Source organism: Paramacrobiotus metropolitanus, unplaced genomic scaffold (genome assembly GCF_019649055.1).
Source record: "Paramacrobiotus metropolitanus isolate TYO unplaced genomic scaffold, Prichtersi_v1.0 Parri_scaffold0000004, whole genome shotgun sequence".
NCBI classification, from domain to species: Eukaryota; Metazoa; Tardigrada; class Eutardigrada; order Parachela; family Macrobiotidae; genus Paramacrobiotus; species Paramacrobiotus metropolitanus.
Genome location: NW_026570224.1, coordinates 2,275,525 through 2,299,620, shown reverse-complemented (window position 1 = coordinate 2,299,620; position 24,096 = coordinate 2,275,525). Strand labels below are relative to the sequence as shown.

Genomic DNA, 24,096 nt, shown 5'->3' with positions numbered 1-24,096 from the left:
ATTGTACATGACCACTCTCATCGATTATATACTACGAATTTGGCGACACAAACTAAATGGCATGCGTGTTTAAAATCTGAGATTGCATTTGCAGTGAATGCAGGAAAATGGGACGTCTGTCGGCAGCGTTTTGTTTTGTATTTTGCTTGACTGAATAAAAGCCATTCCAGATTTTATTGTGTTTATCACGTTCTTCTGGATTAAACACGGATTACCATTAGTAGGCCTGTACTGTGTAGTTAATTGAGTCCTTGGGATATTTCGCAAGTCATTTGATCAAATTTATTTACGGTTTAGTTCATGGCCGTAGACGTAGAAAATGTTCGTTAATTATCGATCCATCACGAACCATACCAGCCTTGATAATGTTAAATGTAAGCATGCGACAACTCATGAATATTGTACCAGCGTAACAGGAAGTCTAAGGGCTTGAGAAAGGGACAATTCCAATTACGTTTAAAACCTCTGACTTGACTTCCGCCTGTACGAAAGATAATATCTATACAATCATTTCAGATAGAAGTACAGTCCGCATATTATGTGCATTACTGTTAAATAGTTCTGTACAGCACGTAGAAATGTTAGTGCTATCCCACGCGTTAGAATCATAATCGCATTATCATGACCAGCTTCATTCTGCTGCAGAGCACAAACAACATTTTCTCACCAATTAATAACATAACTAACATCGTAATTTTACCAAAATTCTAATAAAAAAATCAAAAACAAAGGTCGGTTCTACTTCGCTTCACTGAGAAATACAGATACACATTACATAAAGTAAGTACCATACTAATGATACTGTTGTTGCAAGATTCTAAATTATTAACAAAGAGATTTATAGAAGATTTATCAGCGCAATAAGAATAGCGGGCGTGTAGTTGCAATCACGATTGAAGTGCAACAATCGCAGTTGTTACACGCTTTCTTTCCAGGCACAACTTTGAAAGACTGCGGATAGGAGCCTCGATGAAAAGATAAACGGCTAATCCAGCCAGTACGGAAAAAACGAGATTCCCCCAAAAGAGTGTGATCTGAAAAACGTCGGCAAATTTAACGCTTAACAAGGATTTTCTGTTTTCTGCAATTAGCTGAAGAAAACGTATGTATCTGAACTCACCAAATCGACGATGAATACATGTATTAGGTAGATATATGAACATACAAAATTACGTACCTACACACTTTGAACAATACGATAAAACGAAGCAATGGTAACAATATCGATTTTAAGAACCAAGTAAAAGAATTTTTAGAAGATATCGCAAACTAAACTTACCGCATTGTAATGACTAAACCGAATCGGCTCCTCGCGACTGAGATAGTAAATACAAATCATGACAGGACCAAATAGGTAAACACTATAGGAAATCATACTAAACGGCAACCATAACTTCCATTCCAAAAAGTGCTGCACCAATCCACCAAAACCCAGAGCGCAGTTATAAGCAACCCAAGCTAAAGAGCACGACCAAACAATATGCGAAAGGCTGTTAAAAGCCGCCGAAGCATCCACTGACAACGGATATCCATTGAATCCCGGGGTCAAGCCGAATACCACAATACCCAGCCCAATTAGTGCAATTATCCACCCGATCACGCGTGCTAACAAACTCAGTCTAACCACTTCCGACGGCCTTCTGAGGTAATAGGCAGCAGCAATTCCGAAGAAATACGGTGATGCTCGGCAATATGTCGCTATCAAGTATTCGTTAAAATATCGAAGAATCAAATTCTGGTCGAATGTACTGCAAAACAGAACCACGTTATTGGTTATTATTAAGAACTTCATGGACATGGGGTCGATTACCTTATGTCAGCGGTCCCAAAGCCGATTAGACTAGGAGGCAGCTCCCGCAACTTAGAAATTACTCCCGAAGTAATCGCTACGGCCCAAACAAACACCAGGCAAATGGCCAGTCCAAGCTTCCAAAACCTAAATAATACACATTTTCTCACATTCTCAAACGAGTATAAGCGGCTACTTTAAGCAAAAAGTCGGTCTGACGCTGTCAATTTATACAAATTCCTCGATTTAAAAATCCGATTCCTCTTCATTAAGAGCGGAAAAAAAGTCTCAAAAAATACTGTTTTTGATTGCAAGGAACTTTTGCACAGCTTTTGTATCAGACTAATGTTATGAAAACTATTCCACTCAATTACGTATTTAACAAATTTGACGTACGCGTAAAGACACAAAATAATCAAAGGAGCCAAGATAAAAAGCTGGAAATCGATAGCGATGTACCATGTCCAGGGTGCGCACTGCAAATAAAGACCATGACTACTAAATACTGGTTAATGACTATTTTCGCTCGATCAGAAGTGATAATATCGCTTCTGATACAGTACTTGCACATTAAATGTGAATAAATTACCATTTCTTCCGGCTTCACGAAATTATTTACGTAGAATGCATTCGCCCAAGCTAAATGAGAGCAATTTCCAAGTGGCACTTCATCCTGTGGCCATAATGGTCCAGAGGAAATATATTTCGTCAAAGTAGCATAAATTCCCACAATAAGCATGTAGGTCGGGAATAGGCGTAGGTAACGGGACAAGTAGAAGCGAAGAAGAGTCATGCAGTCGAATCCTCCGTTTTCGGCCAAAATGCCGAAGAAACGATAGGTCACAAGAAAGCCACTAAAATAATAAACGGATTCAAACTAAGATTTTTTGGCATACAAAGCGGTTAATATTTGATCCTACGTTTCTACTGACCTCAGAAACAGAAACGTGTCCACAGCAAAAGTTGCTTGAACGACCATTTGACCAAAAAGGCCCTTCAATGCTTCCGGCAAAATGACCAGATTATCTAAAAAATAAAGCAATAAAACATATTAAACACGTGCAAAACTTTACCTTACCGTGCATTTAATAGAATACCGTATATTTTTGTACGCATAGTCGCATACTTATACTTATGATGAAATAGCATACGTAGCGTATGAAATAATATGTAAAAAATCTTGTGATTACGTACCATACAACGGAAGTCCTAATGCATACGTCTGCCCAAGAATAATCCAGATCATGCTCAGGACGCGAACACCGTGCACCCACCGTATGTCACTATTTCCATACGCAGCGCCAAAGAATTTTCGGCAGTGTGGAAACACCGAGACGGCCATGCACAATCTACCCAAAAGTGTCCGTGATTCCTTTACTTCAGTTTCTTGTTCCACAGCGCTGACCGTTTCCGGCGGGAGTAAGGAGGTATATGACGTTGTAACAGTTGTCACGCCGATAGACAAGGAATCCACCTCAGTCAAAATTCCGTTCGTCAAAACATCGTACGCCGATCCGACCAATACAATGGTCACAATTGCAGCCAAAACGACAATGACCACAATGGCGCCAGCATCCTTCTGCATGGGAATGGTCTTTGCAGGACACTTAACTTCTGTAACACTAAGACTTTCGGGCAATAAATGAGGAGATTTCTCCTTAAGGAAATCCTGGAGGAGTGCAATAGCTGTAACAAAAGCAGAAACTGATTGCAAAAGAAAAACGTTTCAGCGCTTTGTTTAAAAAACAACTGGCTCAAATCTATTTTACATGATTTCGTTCTCTTTTTAGATGTGGAATAACGCTTACCATAAAGGACCATTTTCTCAACGTCGCTCGCAGTGCATTCTATGGGACCGCACAAGCCTGCACGGAGTGCTTTCGGAATACCAAGTAGAGGCACCTAATAAATCACGCAAAACGGTTTATGTCGGTACACAAGCAAGTAAGCAACATACGACAAAACACCGCAGTCGGCTAACCATGGACTGGTTTTTGTCTTCCTCCAGACCAATGGTCACTAAACAGTACTGTCCTTCCAGCAGTAGTGTACCGGGGGTAGGATTAGATTCGTTTTTGTACACTGTTAAGTTCATACATTCGTGAAAACCTCCCAGCCACGCAATATTGCCTTCCAAGATGCTGCTCGGTGGTTTAGCCTGGGCATCAAGTACTGAAAATAAAATTCCATCGAATTTATAACGGGCAATAAAAACAGGTATATTATAAGCTACCAGGTATTTGTTAAAATGTGAAATTCATTTGTCTAATGTCCAAAAGAAAATTCATATAAATATACAAGATTCGCGGCACGTTCTATATTAACCCTATTATATCATCTCTGATGTTAGTGCAATGCTTTAAATTAATTTGTAGTTACAGTAACATTTACGGTTTTGCATGCTCCAGTCATTACAGTACAAGGACAGTATTCACATTGTTCACAAGTAAGTACTGTACTTACAATTTGTCGCGCGGTTCCTATGAAAACTTACGTTTTACAAGCCATTCAGGAGAAAGTGGGTCTGTGGGATTCAGCTGCCCCAGTATCCAAAACAGCTTCTCCTTACAGGGCTGGGAGATGTTAGGCAGCGGGACATGCGGATCCGACTTCAGAGTCGCATGCACCTGCCGTTGCGCCTCCGCGATTCCCTGCATCGTCAACAAACCAAAAGATCGTCCGATCTTTCGATATGCCCGCAGAACTTCGTCAAAATTATGGCGCGCGGGTACAGAAACGTTTTCGCTACTGTCGATTCTTGCGATCTGCGCTGTCAGGGTGAAGATCAAGAAGAGCAAACCAGTCCGAACACCCATTTTGTATGGTCAAGTCGTTCGTCAGTGGATCTCTCGGATTCCGCTATGTGAAAAACGTCTTCCACAAAAAGCTTCGCACTTGTTCAGAAATCATAAAAATTTGCTATCTCATGCAAACGGAAAAAGGATCGGTGACATGCCGCCACTAAGTACTGCGGAAATGCCAGAGCGCATTTCAGCACAAAAGTCAAAACATATGACTCAGGATAGATTCCATTCTGATTACTGGCACAAATCCAATGATCTCCATCACGCGCACTCAGCGCAGTTCGCAAACGTCAAATCACGCTGCTGTATTTTGCGGCGTTTTTAGTTCCATTGCAGAGCACAGGCATTCAGGCATTGTACAACGTGCAGCCAAACAAAATATTAATATTCCAAAATAATCGAAATTTCGATTTCAAAATCTGCCGTTACAAGCCACACTTCAAGTTTAACAAATTAAGATGTTACGGTAATGCTAGGTCCATACTTCAGTTGTAAGAAAAAGTTGTACAACAAATCTAGTCTTAAAATGGGAACTACGACTGCAACAATCGTAGTCGTACTTTCCAGGATGTTGTAGCAATGTTGTTCAATTTTTACTTTCTGCAACACTTCCCGGCCATACTTCAACCGCAACAAAAATTTAAGCCGACCCAGCAGAGATACGATTGGCGGAGATAATCCCGCTTTTTACATTTATTAACAAGCGGAAGCAACATTTTTATTTATTACAAAGGACACTCCAAAAGTGAGTTTCTCTATCATGTATCTCCCGACATAAACGCCTTTAGCTCTTATGAACCATATTTTTAGAAACGTCCTTCATTAACGAACCAAAGTAAAATATAACTCTACCTGACTACAATCAAATGGAGAAGAACTGCCGAGAAACTGTCAAAGGTTTTACGCACTATGCCACGTGTTTTACGTATACCCAGACAGTTTTTATTAATCTTCTTAACTTTTTTCTTTTCCTTTTCCCAGTTCTTCATTGAATCTTTTGATTCTTATTTCCCTAGTTAGTTTGCGTAATTACTTATACAACAAAAAATATAGATATATCACATGTTTATTACTTCACATGGCAGCGAGGCAAAATAGGGAAACTTAGTTTTGGAGCCTCCTTTGTAATATCACACGAAAATGTACAGAAGTACAGCATACCAATCATGGTCGCTATCATACCCAAAAAACCAGTCCAATATGTACCCAGACTTATGCAGTTGCTATAGGTCGCAGGATATCGGGTTTTCTAAAAATTTGTCGGTACAGTTATATAATACAGAGTAAGAAACATATATTTGATGTTACTAAACAGTTTGAACTTTGAAGTATTGTGCAGTACAATGCAGTTTCTGGTTATGGTAATCAGTTCATAGGTGACATTGAATGTGCAACATCTCTAAAATCTTCGAGCGTTGTGTTCAGATTCAACTAACCGCCTTTCTGAAGGAGCATGACCTGTTGTCACAGCGGCAGTCTGGTTTTCGCAAAGGACACTCTTGTGAAACACTACTGGTTAAAGTCACTGAAACTTGGAAACGGGCGATGGATGAAGGTGATGTCACAGCAGTCGCTATGCTTGATCTGAAAAAAGCGTTTGATTCCGTGAACCACGAACAACTGTTATCGAAGCTGAAACGCAGTGGTATTGGCGATGTAGTTCTGGCATGGTTCCATTCGTACCTGACCGATCGTCAGCAACGTGTAAAGATCAACGGAAAGACATCCAGCTGGTTACCAGTCATTTCCGGCGTTCCCCAAGGCACCGTGCTTGGCCCTATACTGTTCATAATATTCTTGAACGATTTGTTGCAGATTATTCAGTGCGAGATCGAAGCCTTTGCGGATGACACTATAATCCACTGTCGCGGGAAAACCAAAGCAGCGGCCGCCGAAAAGTTGAACAAGGCGTTGGCGGAGGCGGCTAAATGGTTTGATGACAACGGATTAGCACTGAACGTGAAGAAATGTGCGGGAATGTTCATATGCACCGAAAAGAAAAAATAAAGCCGAGGCCAATCCACCGATCATCCTTAACGGCCAAAAGTTAACCATTAAGCAGCATGCGACATACCTTGGCGTTGAAGTGGATCAACACCTAAAGTGGGACAAGCAGTTCCAGAAAGTAAAGCGCAACATCAACTATGGCATCCAAAAGATTAAACGTGTTAAATCCGGTCTCAGCGATTCCCAGCGAGTTACCCTTCACCACGCCTTCGTCCAGCCATACATAGATTACTGTGCTATGGCATGGTCGGCAGCGTCCTTGGGAGAGCAGGAGCAGCTGATGAAACGGCAACACGCAGCCTTACGGACCATCACCGATAACAGGGAACGGGTAACACCGGAACTGTACCAACGGCTGGGTATAACCGCAGCAGTCGATCGATGGCGCCAGAAGGAAGCTGTGTGGCTGTATAAGATACGAAACCGGGAAAATTTTACAGTACCGTCGTACATGTGTGAGCTGATTCCGTTTAAAGAGACCAACGCGAGGTATGCCCTCCGCCGGGAGGCACGCATCGACACCACTGCGAGGTCACGGATTGGAAAGACGACCCTAGCAATGAGGCTGAAAACTTTGTTTGATAAAGTTACTGGTGGTGGAAAAAATAATGGTGTTGAGTATTTTGGTTGTGGCTCTGTTAAGGAATACCTGTCTTCACTGAAACTGGCGAATCTGTTGTAATGATCTTAATTCTGATGTTTTCATATTTCATATGCTACTGACCAGACTTGTTACTGCCTCGAGGGTTTGTCTGCTCATTGAATAAACTAAACTAAACTAATCATAATGATAACAAGTAATTAATGAGTATTATTGTTTTAAATAAGTATGCATGTAGAGCTGCACACATATACACATATGGTAATTCTGACAAAACTGCCCATTGGCCAGTTTGCTACGATTGTTGCAGAAAGGAAGAAAAGCCCCTCCCTCCTACAACATCAATTTACTACAAATTTTTCGTCGTGCAACTTTTTTTCTGCAACTTTCGCGTCCATACTTTCGAGAATTACAACAAAAATTGCTACAACAAAAGTGGCTCGCGTACATACTTTTTCTACGATTGTTGCAAGATTTCTATTGTTTTCCGAATTACAACTGAAGTATGGACCTAGCATAAGAGTATAAGCACTTCTGTCAGTAATGGACAAACAACCATAAAAACTTTAACTGTAACTGAATTTTGTCGTTTCGCAAATTAATGAAATATAAATACATACTTATTTGCCATAATCTTCTAACAATTTTATATATTTTCTGTTATTTTTTGTACTTTCCCGTAGTATATCACCCTTTCAAAGTAACGATTATGATTTAATTATACGTAAAAGACTAATAATTACCTAGGGTCGATAGTAACACATCATACACAAGCCTACGAGTAGAAAAAATCATTGCTCGTATTTTTTTGGTAAAATTATTACCATAATATAAATTATAATGTACTGTCCGTAAATGGTAAACCTATAAACTTCGCTTTTCTATAGTGCGGTTGCAACACCTAAAAAAATTTTAGATTTTTTCGCACAGTTCCTGCACTACCAAAAGCTTGTACAATACGCACTGTATAATTGCAGGTCCAGACTCAGAGGCAGCACTTTCACATTTAGCGCTGTTAGGTCATATGGAATTCCGAATGGCCGCGAGTTTTGTTGATTTTAAACTTTGATTTCAAATTCTTTGTCTTAAAATCAACGATTACAAATCGATGATTTTCAAACACCATGATCTGAAATCAATGATTTTTACATCAATGATTGCGAATCACTGATTTCCAAGTCATGATTTTTCGACTCCGTGATTTCTAACCATTGATTTAAGTTCAGTGATTTTCATTCAACGATTTTCAGTAGTGTGAACTGACATCAATGATTTTCTATCATTGATTTAGAATCAATGATTATCAATCGTTGATTTTGTACCACTGATTTTGCTTCATCAAAGATTGCGCTTTACTGATTTTCAATCACTTGATTTAAGTTCAGTGTTTAAAAATCAACGATCGACAATCAATGATTTCCAATATGTAACCGCCGCACCGTGCACCGGAAGAGCGACTAAAGGCAACGGTCTTGCGTTCAACACGTTCGACTCACGACAATGATAACTCAGCGGTTTTCACGATAATCTGTCAATATTCACTGGCCAGATTTATTCAGTGTTGCCAGTTTTACAGTACTGTACTTGCGAATATGCGTCCACCTTGTAAAAACTCGGTTCTGTCCGTTCTTCCCGTTCCTTAGGTTTCCTAGGAATTTTTTTATTGCAGTGGCAGTTATTTGATTTTTCATTTGGAAAATGGAAGTCCATGGAGAAGTTCTGGAGAACCCTGACATCCGCCAGCACGCCACTAAAGAGCATTTTCAGCAGTTTCAGATCGATATTATGTTGGCTTATTATAATGCTGGGCTGAAAATTCCTCATTCCGTGGCCCGCACGCATATCGCTGAAAAGATCGGTCAACCTGGAAGCCACAGGGCACGGGCAAAAACGAGTTGGGACTTGGTTCAAAAATCGCCGAGAGAAAAGAGAAGAAACTCACACAACTGGCAGAAAAGAAGGAACAGGCTGGTGTGGGTACCGTTGATGTTATGTCTCTACCACAGGATGTCACTTTGCAGCCTGCAGATGTATAAAACCCGGTGTTTATCGGAAAATGCTAATGTGGACAATAAGATCAATTAATTGCACTTGTGCGATTCTTTATGGTTTAATAACTGGATAGATGCAGATCCTAACGCAGCTGGTTTAAATCCGCAGTAAAGGTCAGGAGACGAGTAAAGAAGAATGAGCAGCAATTTACATAAATAGGAAATTTTGCGTGATTGCACAAAGACAGCCACTCACTAAATACAATGTAAGAAAATTAAACTTTATTCCAGCCACAAATTATTCTGTATTGTGGAAGCAGAAAAGTAGTTTAGTCAAGTTTAATTTTTTGTATAAAACTTTCAGAGTACAGTACGTAAAAGTGCAGTTATAGAATTAATGCTTGGACAACACTGATTTTATAACAAATTATGAAGACAGCACGATACATTATACTACGCATTTGGTTTTGGATGATGATGCCAGGCATTCCGAATATTAGGCAATCCCTGCCGCATTGAATTCTCTCATCGAGAGGTTCTGGCCGCGATTCTCAGAAATATTGTGCCTTAAATCTGTAAATGTGTACGTTGTAATCGTAAGGCCTGCGTAATAAAAAAGCGCTTAGATGTAAGTATTGTAACCGCCCAATAACTACACCTCATGCCGCCACATATGGCAACCTACGTTGACCTTTTACTGCTGACCAGGGCTACGCGACAGGTCGTCGCGGGACATTTGGTTGTACGGACATTTCGTCTAAGGACAACCCGTTTTTGTGGCAAATAGTCATATGACTGTTCGTTGTCATAAACCAGTCGATAATTTTTGGCTCCCCAAATGTCGGACGACCAAATATCATCCAACAAAACGGCTGCATAACGAGTTGTCCCAAAACAAATTAGCCGCTGCAACGAAAAACCTGTGGCGATATGTCCCACGACGAAATGTCCCGCGACCACTTGGGCTGTCACGCTGACCAGCACCAGTGTTAATTTACATGTGCATTACTACTGCATTATGCGCTAATTATCGGTTATTTTGCGAAATTGGCGGCAATGCTACCTGCTAGTGACGCGCATGCTCGGAATCAATACTTGAGTATGTGATCTCTCCAGCTGTTTGTTTGCCGGGAATGCGGGGAAGTTTGTGTACAATTTTCTGCACGCGTGAACAATAATCAGTTTCACAGCAGGTTCAATATTACTCAACATTAGTTAAAATTTTATAAACCGGGCAGAATGCATCACACGAAAAAAGTGTATGTTTATGTATCTGCGCTGAGTGCGCTGTACGGAAATTTCAAAATATCATCTGATTTAATAACAAACGGTCTTTTAATTGTCAGAAGCAAAATAAAGCATATACATTAGAGTATTTTTCGGCATTTTGAAAATATTTTCGATTCGGTCGCAACAAACAGAACGAAGTGTGTAAGGATGCTGTACTTTCACATAACTTTACGTCATTAACATATGGATCCGAGACATCTCTCTTGGCACGCAGTTTTCTTTTTTGCGTCGGAAGCCTTATTTTATTTATATAACAGGACTTATTAAATTTTATTATATGTCCTTCCTCGTCAAATCTCTGATCACGTTATGTTATTTGTTGCGCATCCATAGGTTTGTAATCCATACGGGAAAGGGGATTACATGGAGATTAAAGGCGGAAGCAACATCTCTGTCAACAATATGATCACCTTCAAATAGTTACGCGGCGCCAGCGCGGGCGAAGTTAGGCGGACATATATATATGTGTGCGGAGAAAAAGGGAAAATATTTCCCCTTAAAAGGTCACACGACTATGTACGGTATATAGCAAATTGCTATATACCGTAGCACTTTAATATTGCTATTAGCAATATCAAAAGTGAATGATGTATATTGTTGTAGAAGAGACATTTGGGATTCTGCGGCAGTACACTGGTCCGTTTGCTGTTCAGTGGTGCACACGACAATGTCGTCGTGATAGAAACCGATTCCCTGGATGAAACGGAAGCCGATCAGCCCAACAGCAGAAATAACGTGTGCCGGCTGATATAAAAGATGTGCGCGCGCACTTGACCTTTCGAAACTGTCCTTCAGTGCAGTGCGCAGGAAAAACGGCGAATTTATAATGTGTATGTGGTGTGCAGCTTTGTGCTAGTCAGTCGTGCTGAAATGCGCGACATTTTACCAAAGTTGACATTTTAAATATTTAATAAACCAAATAATATCAGTGTAATACGATAAAGTAAGGGCATATGCTATGCAGTTAACATAAAACAACATCGCTGTGAGTGGTTTGTGCATGGTGTGCACTTTTTATCATGCATTCACATTCCACTTCTTGTATGGTTTTTTCTGGGTGTGTTTGACGATAAATCGAAAATCTACTGTCCGGCATCAAAATCAAAACAAATAGTACGACCGCACACTTCATGCTTACTATACATCTAATTAAGAACGACATAGAAATTCACACCAAGGTTCAATTTATTTGCAAAATAAAGGCGCATTTCGTGTTTTCCACGCACCTTAAGATTCCACAAAATGTCGTTGGTATTACACAATAATTTATGGTACTTTTCCGTTATCCATTAAGATCAAATGTCACAAATTTTGTTATGTACTAACATCAAAGAAAAACACGGCATGCAGACAATAAAAAACAACAAAGTATGCATTCACCAATGCACAGTACAGTCAGTGCAGCTAACAAAAATCTAATTTTGTGCTAATACGGGTACTAAGGTAGAGAATGGTATAACCAATAAAAAAAAGCCGCACCTAACAAAAAAATTCACAAAATAACAATAAAACACAGAGCTCATCCGACATTAACCGTAAAAAAGCAAATGACACAAACTGTTCTTCAAGCCCAAGAGAACGAGGTATTTCGCTCTGTTTCCCTCTTTCAAGGCATCACCACCACGTCGTCATTCACCGCCTGTGTCGGGACGATGGAGAGGAAGTGATGCAGCCGGCCGGGGTTGGGCAGGAAGGTGAACATTAACCGCTGGGCACGACCTGCCTTCTTCAGTTCGGCGGTGGTGATGGCTTTGCGGCGTTCTTTCTTCGTATGCGGTGAGAGATGGTAGAAGAAATCCTCCGGTGCATCGGGAAATGGTAGCCGGCCATTGGCGGACCGCACCTTCGGCTTGGCGGGAAAGGCCATCTCACCGCTGTCCAGTTTGACGCGTTTGTAGGGCGGAGAGGGAACACGGGATTCTTTCTCTTTGTCTTTGCCGTTTGTGCGCATGCTAGCAGGTACAGTCAACAGCGCATGTCCTACAAAAAGGCAATTAGTAAGAATTTCGCATCGTTTTTTCGAACCAGTGCTTGTAAAACAAGGCATATGATATTTGTTCAGTCAGATGCTGGTCGACGGAAACGAAATGTTTAGTCAGATATTTAATGTAGTAAGATAAGGCACAAAATGCTGGTAACGGAAGTCTTTTTATTGAGATATATTGAATTTATATTTTCAGAAGACGTAAACCTGTAACGAATATTTTTACAATGGCTGTAGAAAGAAATTAAATTTTAGTAAGTCTTTTTAGCAAAAATGTTTAGAAACCATCCAGGTCAAAGGTGTATCTCAACGAATCAGTTAATTTTAAGGCACTGTTTTCAACACCAAATTCTATAGTCTAGTGTCCAATTTCAAAACAGTTACCTGGCGAATTTCTACTTGTCTCTGAGTAGTCGGTATCAGTTTTTTTGGCTGACGAACGGCGCATTTAATCAAAATCGTTTCAGTTTCACAATTAGTTACTGGAACACTGATAACCAGCACAGCAAAAGGCATTCCATAAATGCACATCATTATTCTGAAGTCAGTCGCTGCCAAGCAAGCAAATCTCAAAAGCTAAAATTAATAAATCGAAGCTTATTATTATATCTTAATGACGTTCTAATTCAAATCGACATAATTGTAGGAGAATGCCGACAAAGCAAAATCACAAAAAGCTAAAAAATCTCAATATTGACATGAACACGACTCATTTCGTTCAAGTATAGCTCATTCCAGCGTCATAGTGATGCCGCTTAATCCGCAATTCCGCAGTTCCGTTTAATCCGCAATTCCAGTTTTCCACAATAAACTGCATACCATGTACCAGTACCTGTGAAAAAACATCACCGTATCAGTACCGCTTGTAAAGCTGCATGAATTACGCTGGTAAAGAACTGCAAATGGAGAAAAGTTGTTGCTTACGATTCAGTTAAACTGGAAATGCCCCTGCATTTCATTATCCACTGACGCAATACAGTCCCGCAAACCTTCCAGTAGTTGCTCTTTGCTCATGCATCCGCTCGGAAGAGTCAGCTTGTTAGTACAGGTCGTAGCGGTTGGACGTCGGTTTCCGTCCCGTGCGAATGTGAATGAAACTTCAATCTTTGGCGTTGCAGGTACCATGTACGATCCGGTGATAAATCGTAACAGTTGCTTGCGTTCGTGCTGGCTAAACTCTTCCAAAATTATGTCATCAAGCCATGCTATTGTCTGGATTTCTTCGTCATCCGCAGTATCTTCGTTGAACGCTTTGAACTGCTCCAGCAGATCTTTGCCCTCCATAACAGCGCGGTACAGCTGCGGCTCAAAGCGTTTCCAGTCAGAGCGAAACGCCATCAGTTCCTGTATAAGACTACAGTATTGAAAACTTTCCAAAACCGCAAAAAAAGTGTCACATTTTACCTTGTACATTTTTCCGGCTACCAGTCCTTCGTAGACATACTTCAAATTCCCGGCACGTTTGTGGACCAGTTCAAATTCCGCAATTAGTCTGCACAGTTGCTCACGTCCGTGTTCCAGAAGGACAGCACACTGCAATACAACTAATCAATCATACCGCTGTTTTAACATGGTTATCTCGTTATCTTACCGGGAATTTCAGATTCAAATCAGCCCACTCCTCAGCGCTTCCTCGTTCTCCAGCACGACAGGTCCCACACCAGACATAATGCCATCGATCATACTGCCGATACCGGGACTGAACGAGAAAATATCATTGACCTCAATGGGAAGATTCAACAAGTAGCGGAACACTGAAGAGTTCAACCAAGTAACGAAGGGCGCTCCATGTAAAACTGAATCTCGCAATAAGTGTCCGAATGCTCGAAGTGCAGAATGTCCCGCTTCGGTGACAATGGCATCCGACGATATTAATACAACTGTTGCACATTGTTCGAACAACGTAATGCCTAAATCCGGGATGCGGTAGTGAAGAAATGCTTGACCAAGCTTCGTCATGACCTCCTTATACGGGCCGTCCAAGTCAGTTGCACTACAGCAAATCATTCACCATAGAGACAAATGCATTTTTAACAAACACGGTGTGTACCAGTATAAGCCTTTCTGACAGCAGTTTTAGCGGCTAGCATAATAAATGTCTTGCAGCGCCCTTTTCACTTGCTAAAACATTTGCAAGAATTTCTGAACAGTTTGCTTACTCTTCGATTTGAATACATGGCCTTCCCCCATCAGCCAAATTAGGACCATGCGCATAGTGGAAGTCGATCCAGTTCTGGACGTTATCGTTCCCGGGAATCCATTCAAACACGTAATTCGACTTGAACATGGGTTCTCGTCCGGTGACCTTTACACACAATTGCTAACGCAACTGCTCCACCGATGCTTCCACAGCGTTTTCTTCCTGGTCAGGAAAGTTTCCCACGCGCATTCGCTAGAAAGTTACGACAATATACACCAATTTTGGATCATAGACAATTTATCGAGTTAATCGAAGAAAACAAAAAATATCAAAACTACGAAGAAAAGCGTTTGAATTATTTTTAATTCGCTCACTTTGAACATTCGAATTATTTTAAATTAATTAATTGTAATTAAATTTAAATTTTAAATTAGCTCACTCACTTTAGCAGGCAACTGGTGGTTTGCGATTTCACTGGCGCCGCTGTTTTCAAGTGCAACATCTTCCGCATCACTTTCATCTGAAGGAACGTAGATGATAGGCACAGTGGATCGGAGACTTCGATGAATACCACTGACATCTTGGTTTAGCTGGGCCGCAACAGTGCCACGGCGCACTGGTTGAGGCGACGAGGAGGGTGAAACGTCAAATATAGAGTTATTACGAGCAGCCAAATCAGAAGTACGCTGGCTTGACAATCCCGATGTACTGGCGCCGCTTAATCGCGACGTACTGGCGCCGAAGGATCGTAAAATGTTGCGCATCCCACTGTTACCGTTTAATTCATCTAAAAATATAACAAAACTTGTAGCTTTTTTGACAGCTTCATGTCGAAACCTCCAAGTTGCACACACTCATACTCACCGGTAAAACCACGCAGTCCCAGCTCTTCAACAGTCTTCCCTTCGGACTGGAAAACATATGAACTTAATCAACCGGATACATCTTCATTCCCGAATTCTGTTTACCTCAGCAAATCTCTCGACAAGTTCTCGTGAAATGTTGATGATTCCGCTGTCGGCCGCAATGTACATGCGATTTACAGTTTCGCGATTTGGATTTTCCGAATACCTGCATTTATCGCCAAATTAATTCAAACTAATTTTCTCATCTAATGGCTGTAAATAAATGATACGTTATTCGCTTACATCTGCTGGAACGCCCATGATGGAGACTCTGTCGGCAAATTTGCTGGGAAGATGTGCTTCCCGGAGAGGTAAACGCGATCCGGGTTATTGGGATCCACCACAATACGACTAAGCAGAATCCATTCCCTGCCTTGCAAGAAATTGGCGAACTCTTCGTTGATTTTCATTCGAATGTGCTGTCCACTGAGCTCTTGAAAATTGACGCGTTTAATCAATCCACAAAATCGCATTAATTCCAATTCGGTTTTGCCCTCACTGTATAAAACATGCCAGAAACATTACAGCTTGTGATAACCGTTTAACGCACACGTGTTCTTAAATTGCAAGCCGTATGCGCATAGCTGGTAAACTTACCGCGCTCGTTGTGTTGGAATAGCATTCTTGTCTCGGTAGCGGAACAAATAGACATCCATGGGATATTCGAAAGCGACCTGGGGAACTTCAAGACATTTCGCTGCGCGGGCGTTGAACTAGCAGGTGAACGGAACATTCCGAGACTTTGGCGTCTTGCTCCACGTCCCCCGCCACGGGCGCCTTGCAACGGAGACTGTCCGAACGATCCGCCTGGTGGATAACCATATGGTGCAGATGGACGCGACCGTGACCCTTGAAGTCCAATACTCTGGCGTCCGCCACTAAATCCAGCATTCTGAGGATTCAGTCCATGCTGTACTCCAGGCTGCTGCATGCGGGCTAGCTGCATTCCCGGCTGCTGAATTCGCGCTACCTGCATACCATTTCCAGTGTTGCCTCGGACTTCTGGAGCGCCAGTTATGCTTTGTCCAAATGATCTACCGTCATGTTGAACTGCTCCACGCGAATGCGGCGTATAGCTGTTGGCGGCTGCGCTGTTATTGATCGTAACAGGGGCTTGCGTGGTATTGACGCCTTCAATCGAACCGCTGGCAGGTGCACTGCGTTGGATGTCCACTTGACGGCCCAGAATGTCCATATAGTTGATCAACCTATGATTCCCCAAATAATGCTTACATGTCTCTTCCTCACATTTGGTGCTTCCTTGGGCTCGGTACGAAAAATCCACTTCTTCTGGAGTAGAGATTATACATCCGCAAGCAGAAGCCATACACTTGTATTTCCACATCGCAGGATCCGCCATGTTTTCGGCTAACTGGAAAAATGTTGCATTGACAATTAAAGGTTCAAATTAACTCATCAGTTAAAAAACTGCAATTAAATTTTTGCCCAAACTTTAGCCGCCTACACTAGCAATCGCAGTAATGATCGCTCCTTCTGCAGGCGTGTTCATTTGGAAGTGTCCAATGAAATCCAGTTCACGCAATGTTAACCAATGGCTACTCGCAAAATTTAGCGGTCTGTTCGTGGGAATGCAGAGAACAGCCCACCGGCGGCAGCTTTGAAACTAACGTGCCGCTAAAAATTCATTGTTTCTATTGTATGCCGGTTTCTAGGAGTAATCGCCCACCTGGCCAGATCGGATCGCCCTGCTCCGTGATGCCGGTATTCTGGAAGAGCGGAAAGAACGATTGTAGTGCGTAGCGTAGTGTGCCCGCGGTCCGTGATGAGGCTCGTGGGTCCCGGCACGCCCAGATCGAGTAAGGCATTCCGCACTTTCATTTGCGTGGTGCGGTAGCCGGGTATGCTGTCGGACAGTTCAGCGGTTGGATTGGAGAGTTCACTGCGGAAGAGATTCAGTGTTTGCCGGTAGCAGAAGTCCATATCCGTTATCGAGGCCTGACATAATTATGCACAACATTACCGTTTCATTATGTGCAACATTTATTATGTGCAACGTTCTGAGTCTGACCGGAAAGAAAACATCCCGACCGCACTAGCACGGCAACGCAGACCAAGCCAGAGATCGCCCGCATCATTCCACAATTCCTGCTACAAAAAAATGCGGCACTGTCGCTCAGACACTAAATATTACCTCACACGGTATAAAATGGAAGTGAAGGAACTTAACAACCAGCAACAACCATACTAAACACAACCGTTCTTTTAATAAACGTCTTTAGGAATTACAACCAATTAAGCCACCATAACTGTCAACATCAACTACATGGTATCTCCTCTAGCATTTGTCATTGTGTAAACGACACAGGTGAAAAACACACTAAATCATACAGGACACACTGACTGACATTGCGTTAGTTTAAACCTGTACACAGTCTGCTTCGACACATCTAACGATCCACTTCCCCGAAGACGATATCCAGTGCCCCGATGATGGCCACAATGTCGGCCAACATCTGTGCTGCTTGCCGATATGATTGATGGCCGCGAGATGCGTGAAGCCGGGCGCCTTGATTTTACAGCGGCATGGGGCGGCTGGTGCCGTCCGACACCAGGTAGATCCCGAACTCTCCTTTGGGCGCCTCCACGGCGGTGTAGGTGAAGCCGGGCGGGGCTTGGACGCCTTCGGTGTACAACCTTGAAATGATGGATTAAGGCCTCCACCGATTCCTGCAAACAGCAGATTTTTTCCAGTGAACCCGGTTATCATGGCATAAGTATTATGCAAAAGTATGAAAATGTGAAAGCCATACTGGCGCTGTTCTGTGAACGTACGTGCGGAATACTTAAACATAGCGAAAATAAGAGAGGAGGCGACGAAAATAGCGACCGTTAAGTAAGCTGCAGTATTCACAGAATTTCACGGAAATTAAAATCGTGAATCGAAAAACTTCACATACCATTACACACTCAAACAGTGTGCAGATGTGCTTTCACTGGGTAATACGGACATGCTAATGAGATCACATTCGGTGACCAAGTGAAAGCCTCCTCAAAATGGGATTCTCTTAGCACCGTTTTGACCGAACAAGCTCATGAGAAATAACCTATCGGCTTCGATACGTGCTGTCAGAACATCCACATACTATCGTAATATGCTGCCGAATACTTACATTACCACTAACGTTGCGCATCTAAATAATTGTTTTAATTATATGCCTTTCTACTTCATAAAATTATTTGTGCACTAATTTGACCAATTTACCCATTTTACAAGAAACCACCATGCACCGTACGACACGGTCGTAAGCATACCTTCATTACCTTTCGAGAGGGATGCACCACCTTGTATCGTCCACTTTGATCTCGCCAGGTGGCATTTTATTCAGGCACTGATGGATGATCCGCAGCGACTGGCGCATTTCCTCCACGCGCACCAGGTAGCGATCGTAGCAATCCCAGTGTGAACCGATGGGAACATCAAACTCCACTTGATTGTATGCATCGTACGGCTGCACTTTACGCAAATTTCTTTTGATGCCGGATCCTCGTACATCGCACCACTGTAAGAACGAATTCACAAGTTTTCATGTCAGCATAATTCTTGCGAGTATTTAATTCGGAATGAAACAGTATGATTTCAAGGAATGTGTGCGTACGACTTAAATGTGTATGCACTACGTATGAGTTAAATTAAGGTGCAAAACTATACCAATCTTTCCAACATTGTCAATTCTTCTCGTAGCTCTAAAGAAACTGAAACATGCAATGCCAGCAAAACATCAAAATCAACGAGACACACCTCATCTCATAAGCAAGCGCGTCCTCCGCCGACACCGTTCCAGTGCCGACAGTTCGGGCTTTCCAGATACGATTACCAGTAAGGAAATCTTCCAGTTCATCCAGGCGTTGGTTATACTTAATAGCCCAGTCGTAGATGTCATCCGTCAATCCCAACGGCAAATCGTACTGCACTCCACCGGGACAAGCATAATTCGCGTGCATCCGGGCGCCGGATAATCGTTCAAAAATTCACACAACTAAAAGGGTGCAAACATTTATCAGTGCCATTCTTGCTTTGCTTTTTCCACCTGTTACAGTACTCATAAGAAAACTAATTAGATTCATATTAATTACAATAAATTACAGTACACTGCAGTTCCTCACTTGCTGTTGTTAATAAATCAGCGACGTCGACTTATTGCAGAATAATATGTAAGTACCTTTTCGCATTCCTCAAACAACCAGAAAAAAGGCGTCATTGCTCTGATATTCAGGGCATGCGTATTGTAATTTAAAATACGAGTAAGTTCTCCGAATAAAACTGCAGAAAAACCCAGCACATTTTAACACTTACGGAGAACGGAGTTACAGTAATCAGCAATGTACGTTAAAAGATCTGTTAGAAAGAAGTAACAAAAAATGCTCTATTCGCTTTTGGAAAGCGAAAGAAATTAACAAAAACCCACCTATAATCCATTCCGCACGGATGGGAATACCGAATACCGATATGGGAATACCGGAATATCGATATTTAATAATTTCTCAATAGCCAGGGAGAAGCACTGCTCATTGCACAACATGGACACGTAATCCAGACGGTCCATGTACGTCAGAACCTGCATGTAGGTTTTACACTTGATTAACTTCTCCGTGGCGCGATGCAGCAACCCAATATGGGGATCAGCCCGCACCACCGTCTGCAAGAAAAACATCCATACAAATTTTAAAAATTCACGCTGTCCAAAAATGCTTGCATAGCCAGCAAATCGGGTATTTCCTGTACAGCATGTCTGGACGACAGCAAAAAGACATTGTGCTAAGGCAGATACGAAGCATAACGCAAAAGAATTAACCCGCCTTTCCGTCTAACTCCAAAACCAAACGTAATACACCGTGCGCTGCGGGATGTTGCGGGCCCAAATTGCGGGATATTGCGCATTTTCTTCTCCACAGGAACAGTCGCCACTGCAACAGCCCGTTCCATTACTTAATATTCACAACAAAACATCACCACAGGCATAGATGCGCTGCCTATATGGGCTTACTGCTGGTGGACACGATATCATGTTTTCCCAAGGCGAGAGGCTTATCTTCAGGCTAATTTAAAATAAGAATCCCAACAAATCTTGACGGCCACAAGAAAACCGTGTGTGGTTTATCTAAGTTTAGCATCACTTTCCAGTTTCCACTGTGTGGGTCGGGCACTCTACAAAAAAAGCGGAACAATTAGTTCTAACAAGCAGGCTTTTGTATTCGAGGGAGAACGGCTTTGGTTGTGCATTTGAAAACCTAAAGAATGAACAAGAAAGAAATGTCTTTAATAAAGCACGCCACCGTGCCACTTTAACCTGTCTCAGATCAACTATCCAGCCTTATTCTACAGAGCAGGTTATGGCAACTCATAAGATACTGCAGCCTATTACGACGGTTGACAAATTAAATTCTCTAATTGTGAATAGAAAATAAATGAGTCAATGCCCAGGCCATCTGACTCTCAAATGAGGATGACGGTATTACACGGCTTTCTCCTACGCGAAGCCGAAACGTACTGCACCGCACTTACGGAATAGTATCCCGTCCACATGTCCCTCGCCTGACCGAGAGACACAGGCCACAGGTTCCGCAAAATGTCGCGACTCGCGAGAAATATGATTGCCGAATAGCAATATTGGTTGCGGTTGGCAGAGCTGCCTGTCGAAACTCCGTGTTAATGAAACTGAAGAATCTGTAACCGGAGCGCGCAATATAATACAAATGCGTGTTGGGACATCCAATTTACACCGACATAACATGAAACAAAATTTAGAACGAAACTCACAACGATAGGCGCTTTTCTGCCATACAATCGTAGGGCTCAACCCATGATATCGCCTGCGGTTTACACTGCTGAAAAGAAACCTGAAGAAAATAAACATTATCTTTCGGATACTGAGATATGATACGTATAATCTGGTATACCTTCCACACTTTACAGCGCAGGATTACGTAACTAAGCTTTACGATACAAATGTTGTAATTTTTTACAAAGCACTTAGTAATCGTAAAAGTACTAACAGTAAGTGTTCTTTCAAGAATAACCGTCCGCATAGCTGATGACGCACAGAATTAGCTGAGCAGAGATAATTCACTGTTTTAAACTTTTAATGATTATTATTTATTTGTGTACGTTTTCAACACAAGTACACTCACTAGAGTTAACAAGTTTGAGAGAAAACTAAAACGCCAAACATTTAAAATGTTCGTATGGAGTAGGCTACTTGAAAGTCAACAACATTACAAACAAAACTTAAAAAGGCCCATGCAGCAAGTCACATTATGCACGAGTTGATGTACTACTTGCCAGTCTACTTACCGACGCGATTTCTTTCAGTGGAAATGTTCTTCTAAAAGTTCTTTCGCTGCTTGAAAAACATTAATTCCATAAAATCCATCACTCGCTCGCACATCCATATTCGCCCTTATGAAATCAGCTTCAGCAGGAAAGCTACTGATGATGTCCATTACCGGAACAGCATCTCTAGAATGAGCCACTTGATTCCTTATAAAGTCCGGAAAATCTTGAGGCGCATCCACATCTGTTTCAGGCAGCTCGTCACCTGCCGTTAATAGTTGCTGCAGCGGAAAACCTTTTAACCCTTTTTCATGGCAGCCGAGTATAAAAAGTTGTCTTGGAGAACGCTCATGCTCCGTCCGGAGTTTGTGATTATTAAAAAACTCAGTAAACTGATTCAGCTGATCTTGAATCCTGTCCAAGTAGACTAAATGCAGAATCATCATGTCCCGAGGATTTGTATAATCCAAAATCCCCATATTTTCCATATGGATGAATACAGACCGAAATAACTTGATAACAACGCGGCCAAGGTCTCTCCACAGCCGTTCTATCCGTTGATTGTGAACCGATGGTCCCATTATAATACTCGCGCGATTTGGTCCCATATAGTGTTCCATCCAGCGTGCAACTCCAAAATTTTCCCCTAATTGAAATATATTTTAGAGAGCAGTTATATAACCGGCAAACTTAAAACGTGAAATCGTATTGTACCAAAAAAGCGCTGTAGCAAAAACCAAAAGGGTGAAAATTATGACAAAAATCAAAATTTTACTTTAAACGCATTTTCACCTCCGCAATCGCTTCTCACTCTAGAAGGCGCACCCCACTCTTCCGCACCAGACAGGAACGCTTCCAGCACTGTACTAGCTCGATTGTTCGTTGCAACAATGAGAGAAATAATCGTCCTGGAATATCCGTCTATAATTCCATGTATAACGAATCCCCAGCGAACCAACTTGTGATTCCCATCCATGTGCCATAAAGCGTTCGGACCAGGATTAGAATATACTCTTCGGGGAACAAAAGTGAGATATCTGTTAGCAACTCCGTACGGATCAATTCTTCGCAACGATGAAAGTATTCTCCTGCGCTGGATGTACAATCCTCCAGTCTTAAGCTGTCCAAAAATATAACGGTATCCGACATTTGGAAATGATTCCAAAATTCCCGCAATCAATAAATCCAAATCAGCATCACTAATCGTTGAAAACTACAATTAAAACGAAAGATATTACAACCGAGGGCAACTGAAAACAGTTACAGCAGTTCACAATCAAGTAGTTCTTTAATAGCTTGTTCGGCCAGTAAACAGCCTGTCAAACTATGCACCAGTGCAAGCTTACCTTTTTATTTAAACCAGCTTCTGCCAATCGCTGCTTAACTGTCGTAACTCCAACTCCATAAAACCGAGCTATGTCCTTCACTGTAAATCCTTCAGATCGCAAACCAGCCAAATCATCCTCGGGAATAAAAAGTCTTCCATACGAATTAGTGCACTCAGTTAAGGCAAAAACAGATTTCGTCCCATCTTCGTCTTCCTGCAGTCGAAGTCGTAAAGCACTCGAGCAATCAATAAGTGTATCGAACAGCTCCTGAGCCCTCCGCTCCTCCGGTAAATTGTCGCAAATATCACGCGTATATCTGCTAGACGAAACATTCAAGTACAAACAAAAATATTGTGAAACCGTTGCGGCGTTGCTGTTCAGAACTTACCCGAGTAAATAATCAACTTGTGTCAACGCTCCGTCAACACCATCTTGATCGTGGTCCCCATCCTCAGCTGAAAGAAACCGCTGAGCTCGTCTTACGACCGAATCCGCAAAGATATAAAATTGATCCATTTTTGTTCTCTCAAGGTTCACTACGAAAAACCAAATAAATCTTCTAGAAAACAGAAAAGATAAAAGACTGTCAACATTGCTATTTCCAGCCAGACTGAAACTATATTCCAGTAGTTTGGGAAAACTCCAGCAATACAACACAAATTCCATTAAACCACCGCAACTGGTCCGGTGGAAATGGAATTGGAACCGGAAAAAAATTTAAAGTCCGAATAACAGGTTTCCGGTGCACGCGGTGGCGATCAGAGTCACTCCTTTCGGTGCACGGGGCGGCGGTTACATATTGGAAATCATTGATTGTCGATCGTTGATTTTTAAACACTGAACTTAAATCAAGTGATTGAAAATCAGTAAAGTGCAGTCTTTGCTGAAGCAAAATCAGTGGTACAAAATCAACGATTGATAATCATTGATTCTAAATCAATGATAGAAAATCATTGATGTCAGTT

General features: G+C 41.8%; 4 protein-coding genes and 1 pseudogene across 8 annotated transcripts; all 5 read right to left on the bottom strand.

Moving 5' to 3' along the window:
- Nucleotides 1–609: 609 nt before the first annotated feature.
- On the bottom strand, nt 610–5,310 carry LOC129602633 (nose resistant to fluoxetine protein 6-like). Its single transcript, XM_055501711.1, has 10 exons — nt 4,284–5,310; nt 3,771–3,961; nt 3,598–3,691; nt 2,984–3,475; nt 2,722–2,815; nt 2,379–2,643; nt 2,186–2,265; nt 1,811–1,936; nt 1,280–1,748; nt 610–1,034 (listed from the first exon to the last, which is right to left on the bottom strand). Exons 1-10 carry the CDS (start codon nt 4,603–4,605, stop codon nt 888–890), a joined length of 2,280 nt encoding a protein of 759 aa, XP_055357686.1. The 5' UTR covers nt 4,606–5,310; the 3' UTR covers nt 610–887.
- A 7,511-nt stretch (nt 5,311–12,821) lies between these two features.
- LOC129580749 (uncharacterized) lies at nt 12,822–14,753 on the bottom strand. Its single transcript, XM_055471407.1, has 6 exons — nt 14,626–14,753; nt 14,321–14,459; nt 14,058–14,165; nt 13,871–13,999; nt 13,391–13,810; nt 12,822–13,298 (listed from the first exon to the last, which is right to left on the bottom strand). The coding sequence occupies exons 1-5, from the start codon at nt 14,751–14,753 to the stop codon at nt 13,394–13,396; spliced, it is 921 nt and encodes a 306-aa protein (XP_055327382.1). The 3' UTR covers nt 12,822–13,298; nt 13,391–13,393.
- On the bottom strand, nt 14,646–16,188 carry LOC129602798 (uncharacterized). Its single transcript, XM_055501947.1, has 6 exons — nt 16,109–16,188; nt 15,755–16,009; nt 15,575–15,677; nt 15,471–15,516; nt 15,050–15,393; nt 14,646–14,858 (listed from the first exon to the last, which is right to left on the bottom strand). The coding sequence occupies exons 1-6, from the start codon at nt 16,165–16,167 to the stop codon at nt 14,787–14,789; spliced, it is 879 nt and encodes a 292-aa protein (XP_055357922.1). The 5' UTR covers nt 16,168–16,188; the 3' UTR covers nt 14,646–14,786.
- A 35-nt stretch (nt 16,189–16,223) lies between these two features.
- LOC129580748 (NADH dehydrogenase [ubiquinone] iron-sulfur protein 2, mitochondrial-like) lies at nt 16,224–21,056 on the bottom strand (annotated as a pseudogene).
- On the bottom strand, nt 20,084–23,721 carry LOC129602819 (uncharacterized). 5 transcript variants are annotated; one of them, XM_055501978.1, is made up of 8 exons: nt 23,520–23,721; nt 23,150–23,450; nt 22,596–23,016; nt 21,825–22,449; nt 21,291–21,370; nt 21,036–21,197; nt 20,518–20,678; nt 20,084–20,437 (listed from the first exon to the last, which is right to left on the bottom strand). In XM_055501978.1, exons 1-4 carry the CDS (start codon nt 23,645–23,647, stop codon nt 21,839–21,841), a joined length of 1,461 nt encoding a protein of 486 aa, XP_055357953.1. In that variant the 5' UTR covers nt 23,648–23,721; the 3' UTR covers nt 20,084–20,437; nt 20,518–20,678; nt 21,036–21,197; nt 21,291–21,370; nt 21,825–21,838. The 5 variants fall into 5 exon arrangements, with proteins under 5 accessions (XP_055357953.1, XP_055357954.1, XP_055357957.1 ...); XM_055501979.1 differs by having other exon boundaries at nt 21,291–21,358; XM_055501982.1 differs by having other exon boundaries at nt 20,087–20,437; nt 23,150–23,447.
- Nucleotides 23,722–24,096: the final 375 nt, after the last annotated feature.

What these genes read in the sequence shown, in the direction of transcription:
- LOC129602819 (XM_055501978.1), bottom strand. Translation starts at nt 23,647, where the DNA reads ATGGATCAATTTTATATCTTTGCGGATTCGGTCGTAAGACGAGCTCAG. An exon ending in AAGCTGGTTTAAATAAAAAG is followed by an intron (nt 23,017 to 23,149) that starts GTAAGCTTGCAC and finishes TTTTAATTGTAG; the next exon opens with TTTTCAACGATTAGTGATGC. An exon ending in AGTGAGAAGCGATTGCGGAG is followed by an intron (nt 22,450 to 22,595) that starts GTGAAAATGCGT and finishes TATTTCAATTAG; the next exon opens with GGGAAAATTTTGGAGTTGCA.
- LOC129580749 (XM_055471407.1), bottom strand. Translation starts at nt 14,753, where the DNA reads ATGTTCAAGTCGAATTACGTGTTTGAATGGATTCCCGGGAACGATAAC. An exon ending in CCATGTATTCAAATCGAAGA is followed by an intron (nt 14,460 to 14,625) that starts GTAAGCAAACTG and finishes GATTTGCTGTAG; the next exon opens with TGCAACTGACTTGGACGGCC. An exon ending in TAATATCGTCGGATGCCATT is followed by an intron (nt 14,166 to 14,320) that starts GTCACCGAAGCG and finishes TTTCTCGTTCAG; the next exon opens with TCCCGGTATCGGCAGTATGA.
- LOC129602798 (XM_055501947.1), bottom strand. Translation starts at nt 16,167, where the DNA reads ATGGATGTCTATTTGTTCCGCTACCGAGACAAGAATGCTATTCCAACA. An exon ending in ATTCCAACACAACGAGCGCG is followed by an intron (nt 16,010 to 16,108) that starts GTAAGTTTACCA and finishes TGTTTTATACAG; the next exon opens with TGAGGGCAAAACCGAATTGG. An exon ending in TCATGGGCGTTCCAGCAGAT is followed by an intron (nt 15,678 to 15,754) that starts GTAAGCGAATAA and finishes CGATAAATGCAG; the next exon opens with GTATTCGGAAAATCCAAATC.
- LOC129602633 (XM_055501711.1), bottom strand. Translation starts at nt 4,605, where the DNA reads ATGGGTGTTCGGACTGGTTTGCTCTTCTTGATCTTCACCCTGACAGCG. An exon ending in ATTAGGACTTCCGTTGTATG is followed by an intron (nt 2,816 to 2,983) that starts GTACGTAATCAC and finishes TTTATTTTTTAG; the next exon opens with ATAATCTGGTCATTTTGCCG. An exon ending in GACACGTTTCTGTTTCTGAG is followed by an intron (nt 2,644 to 2,721) that starts GTCAGTAGAAAC and finishes TTATTATTTTAG; the next exon opens with TGGCTTTCTTGTGACCTATC.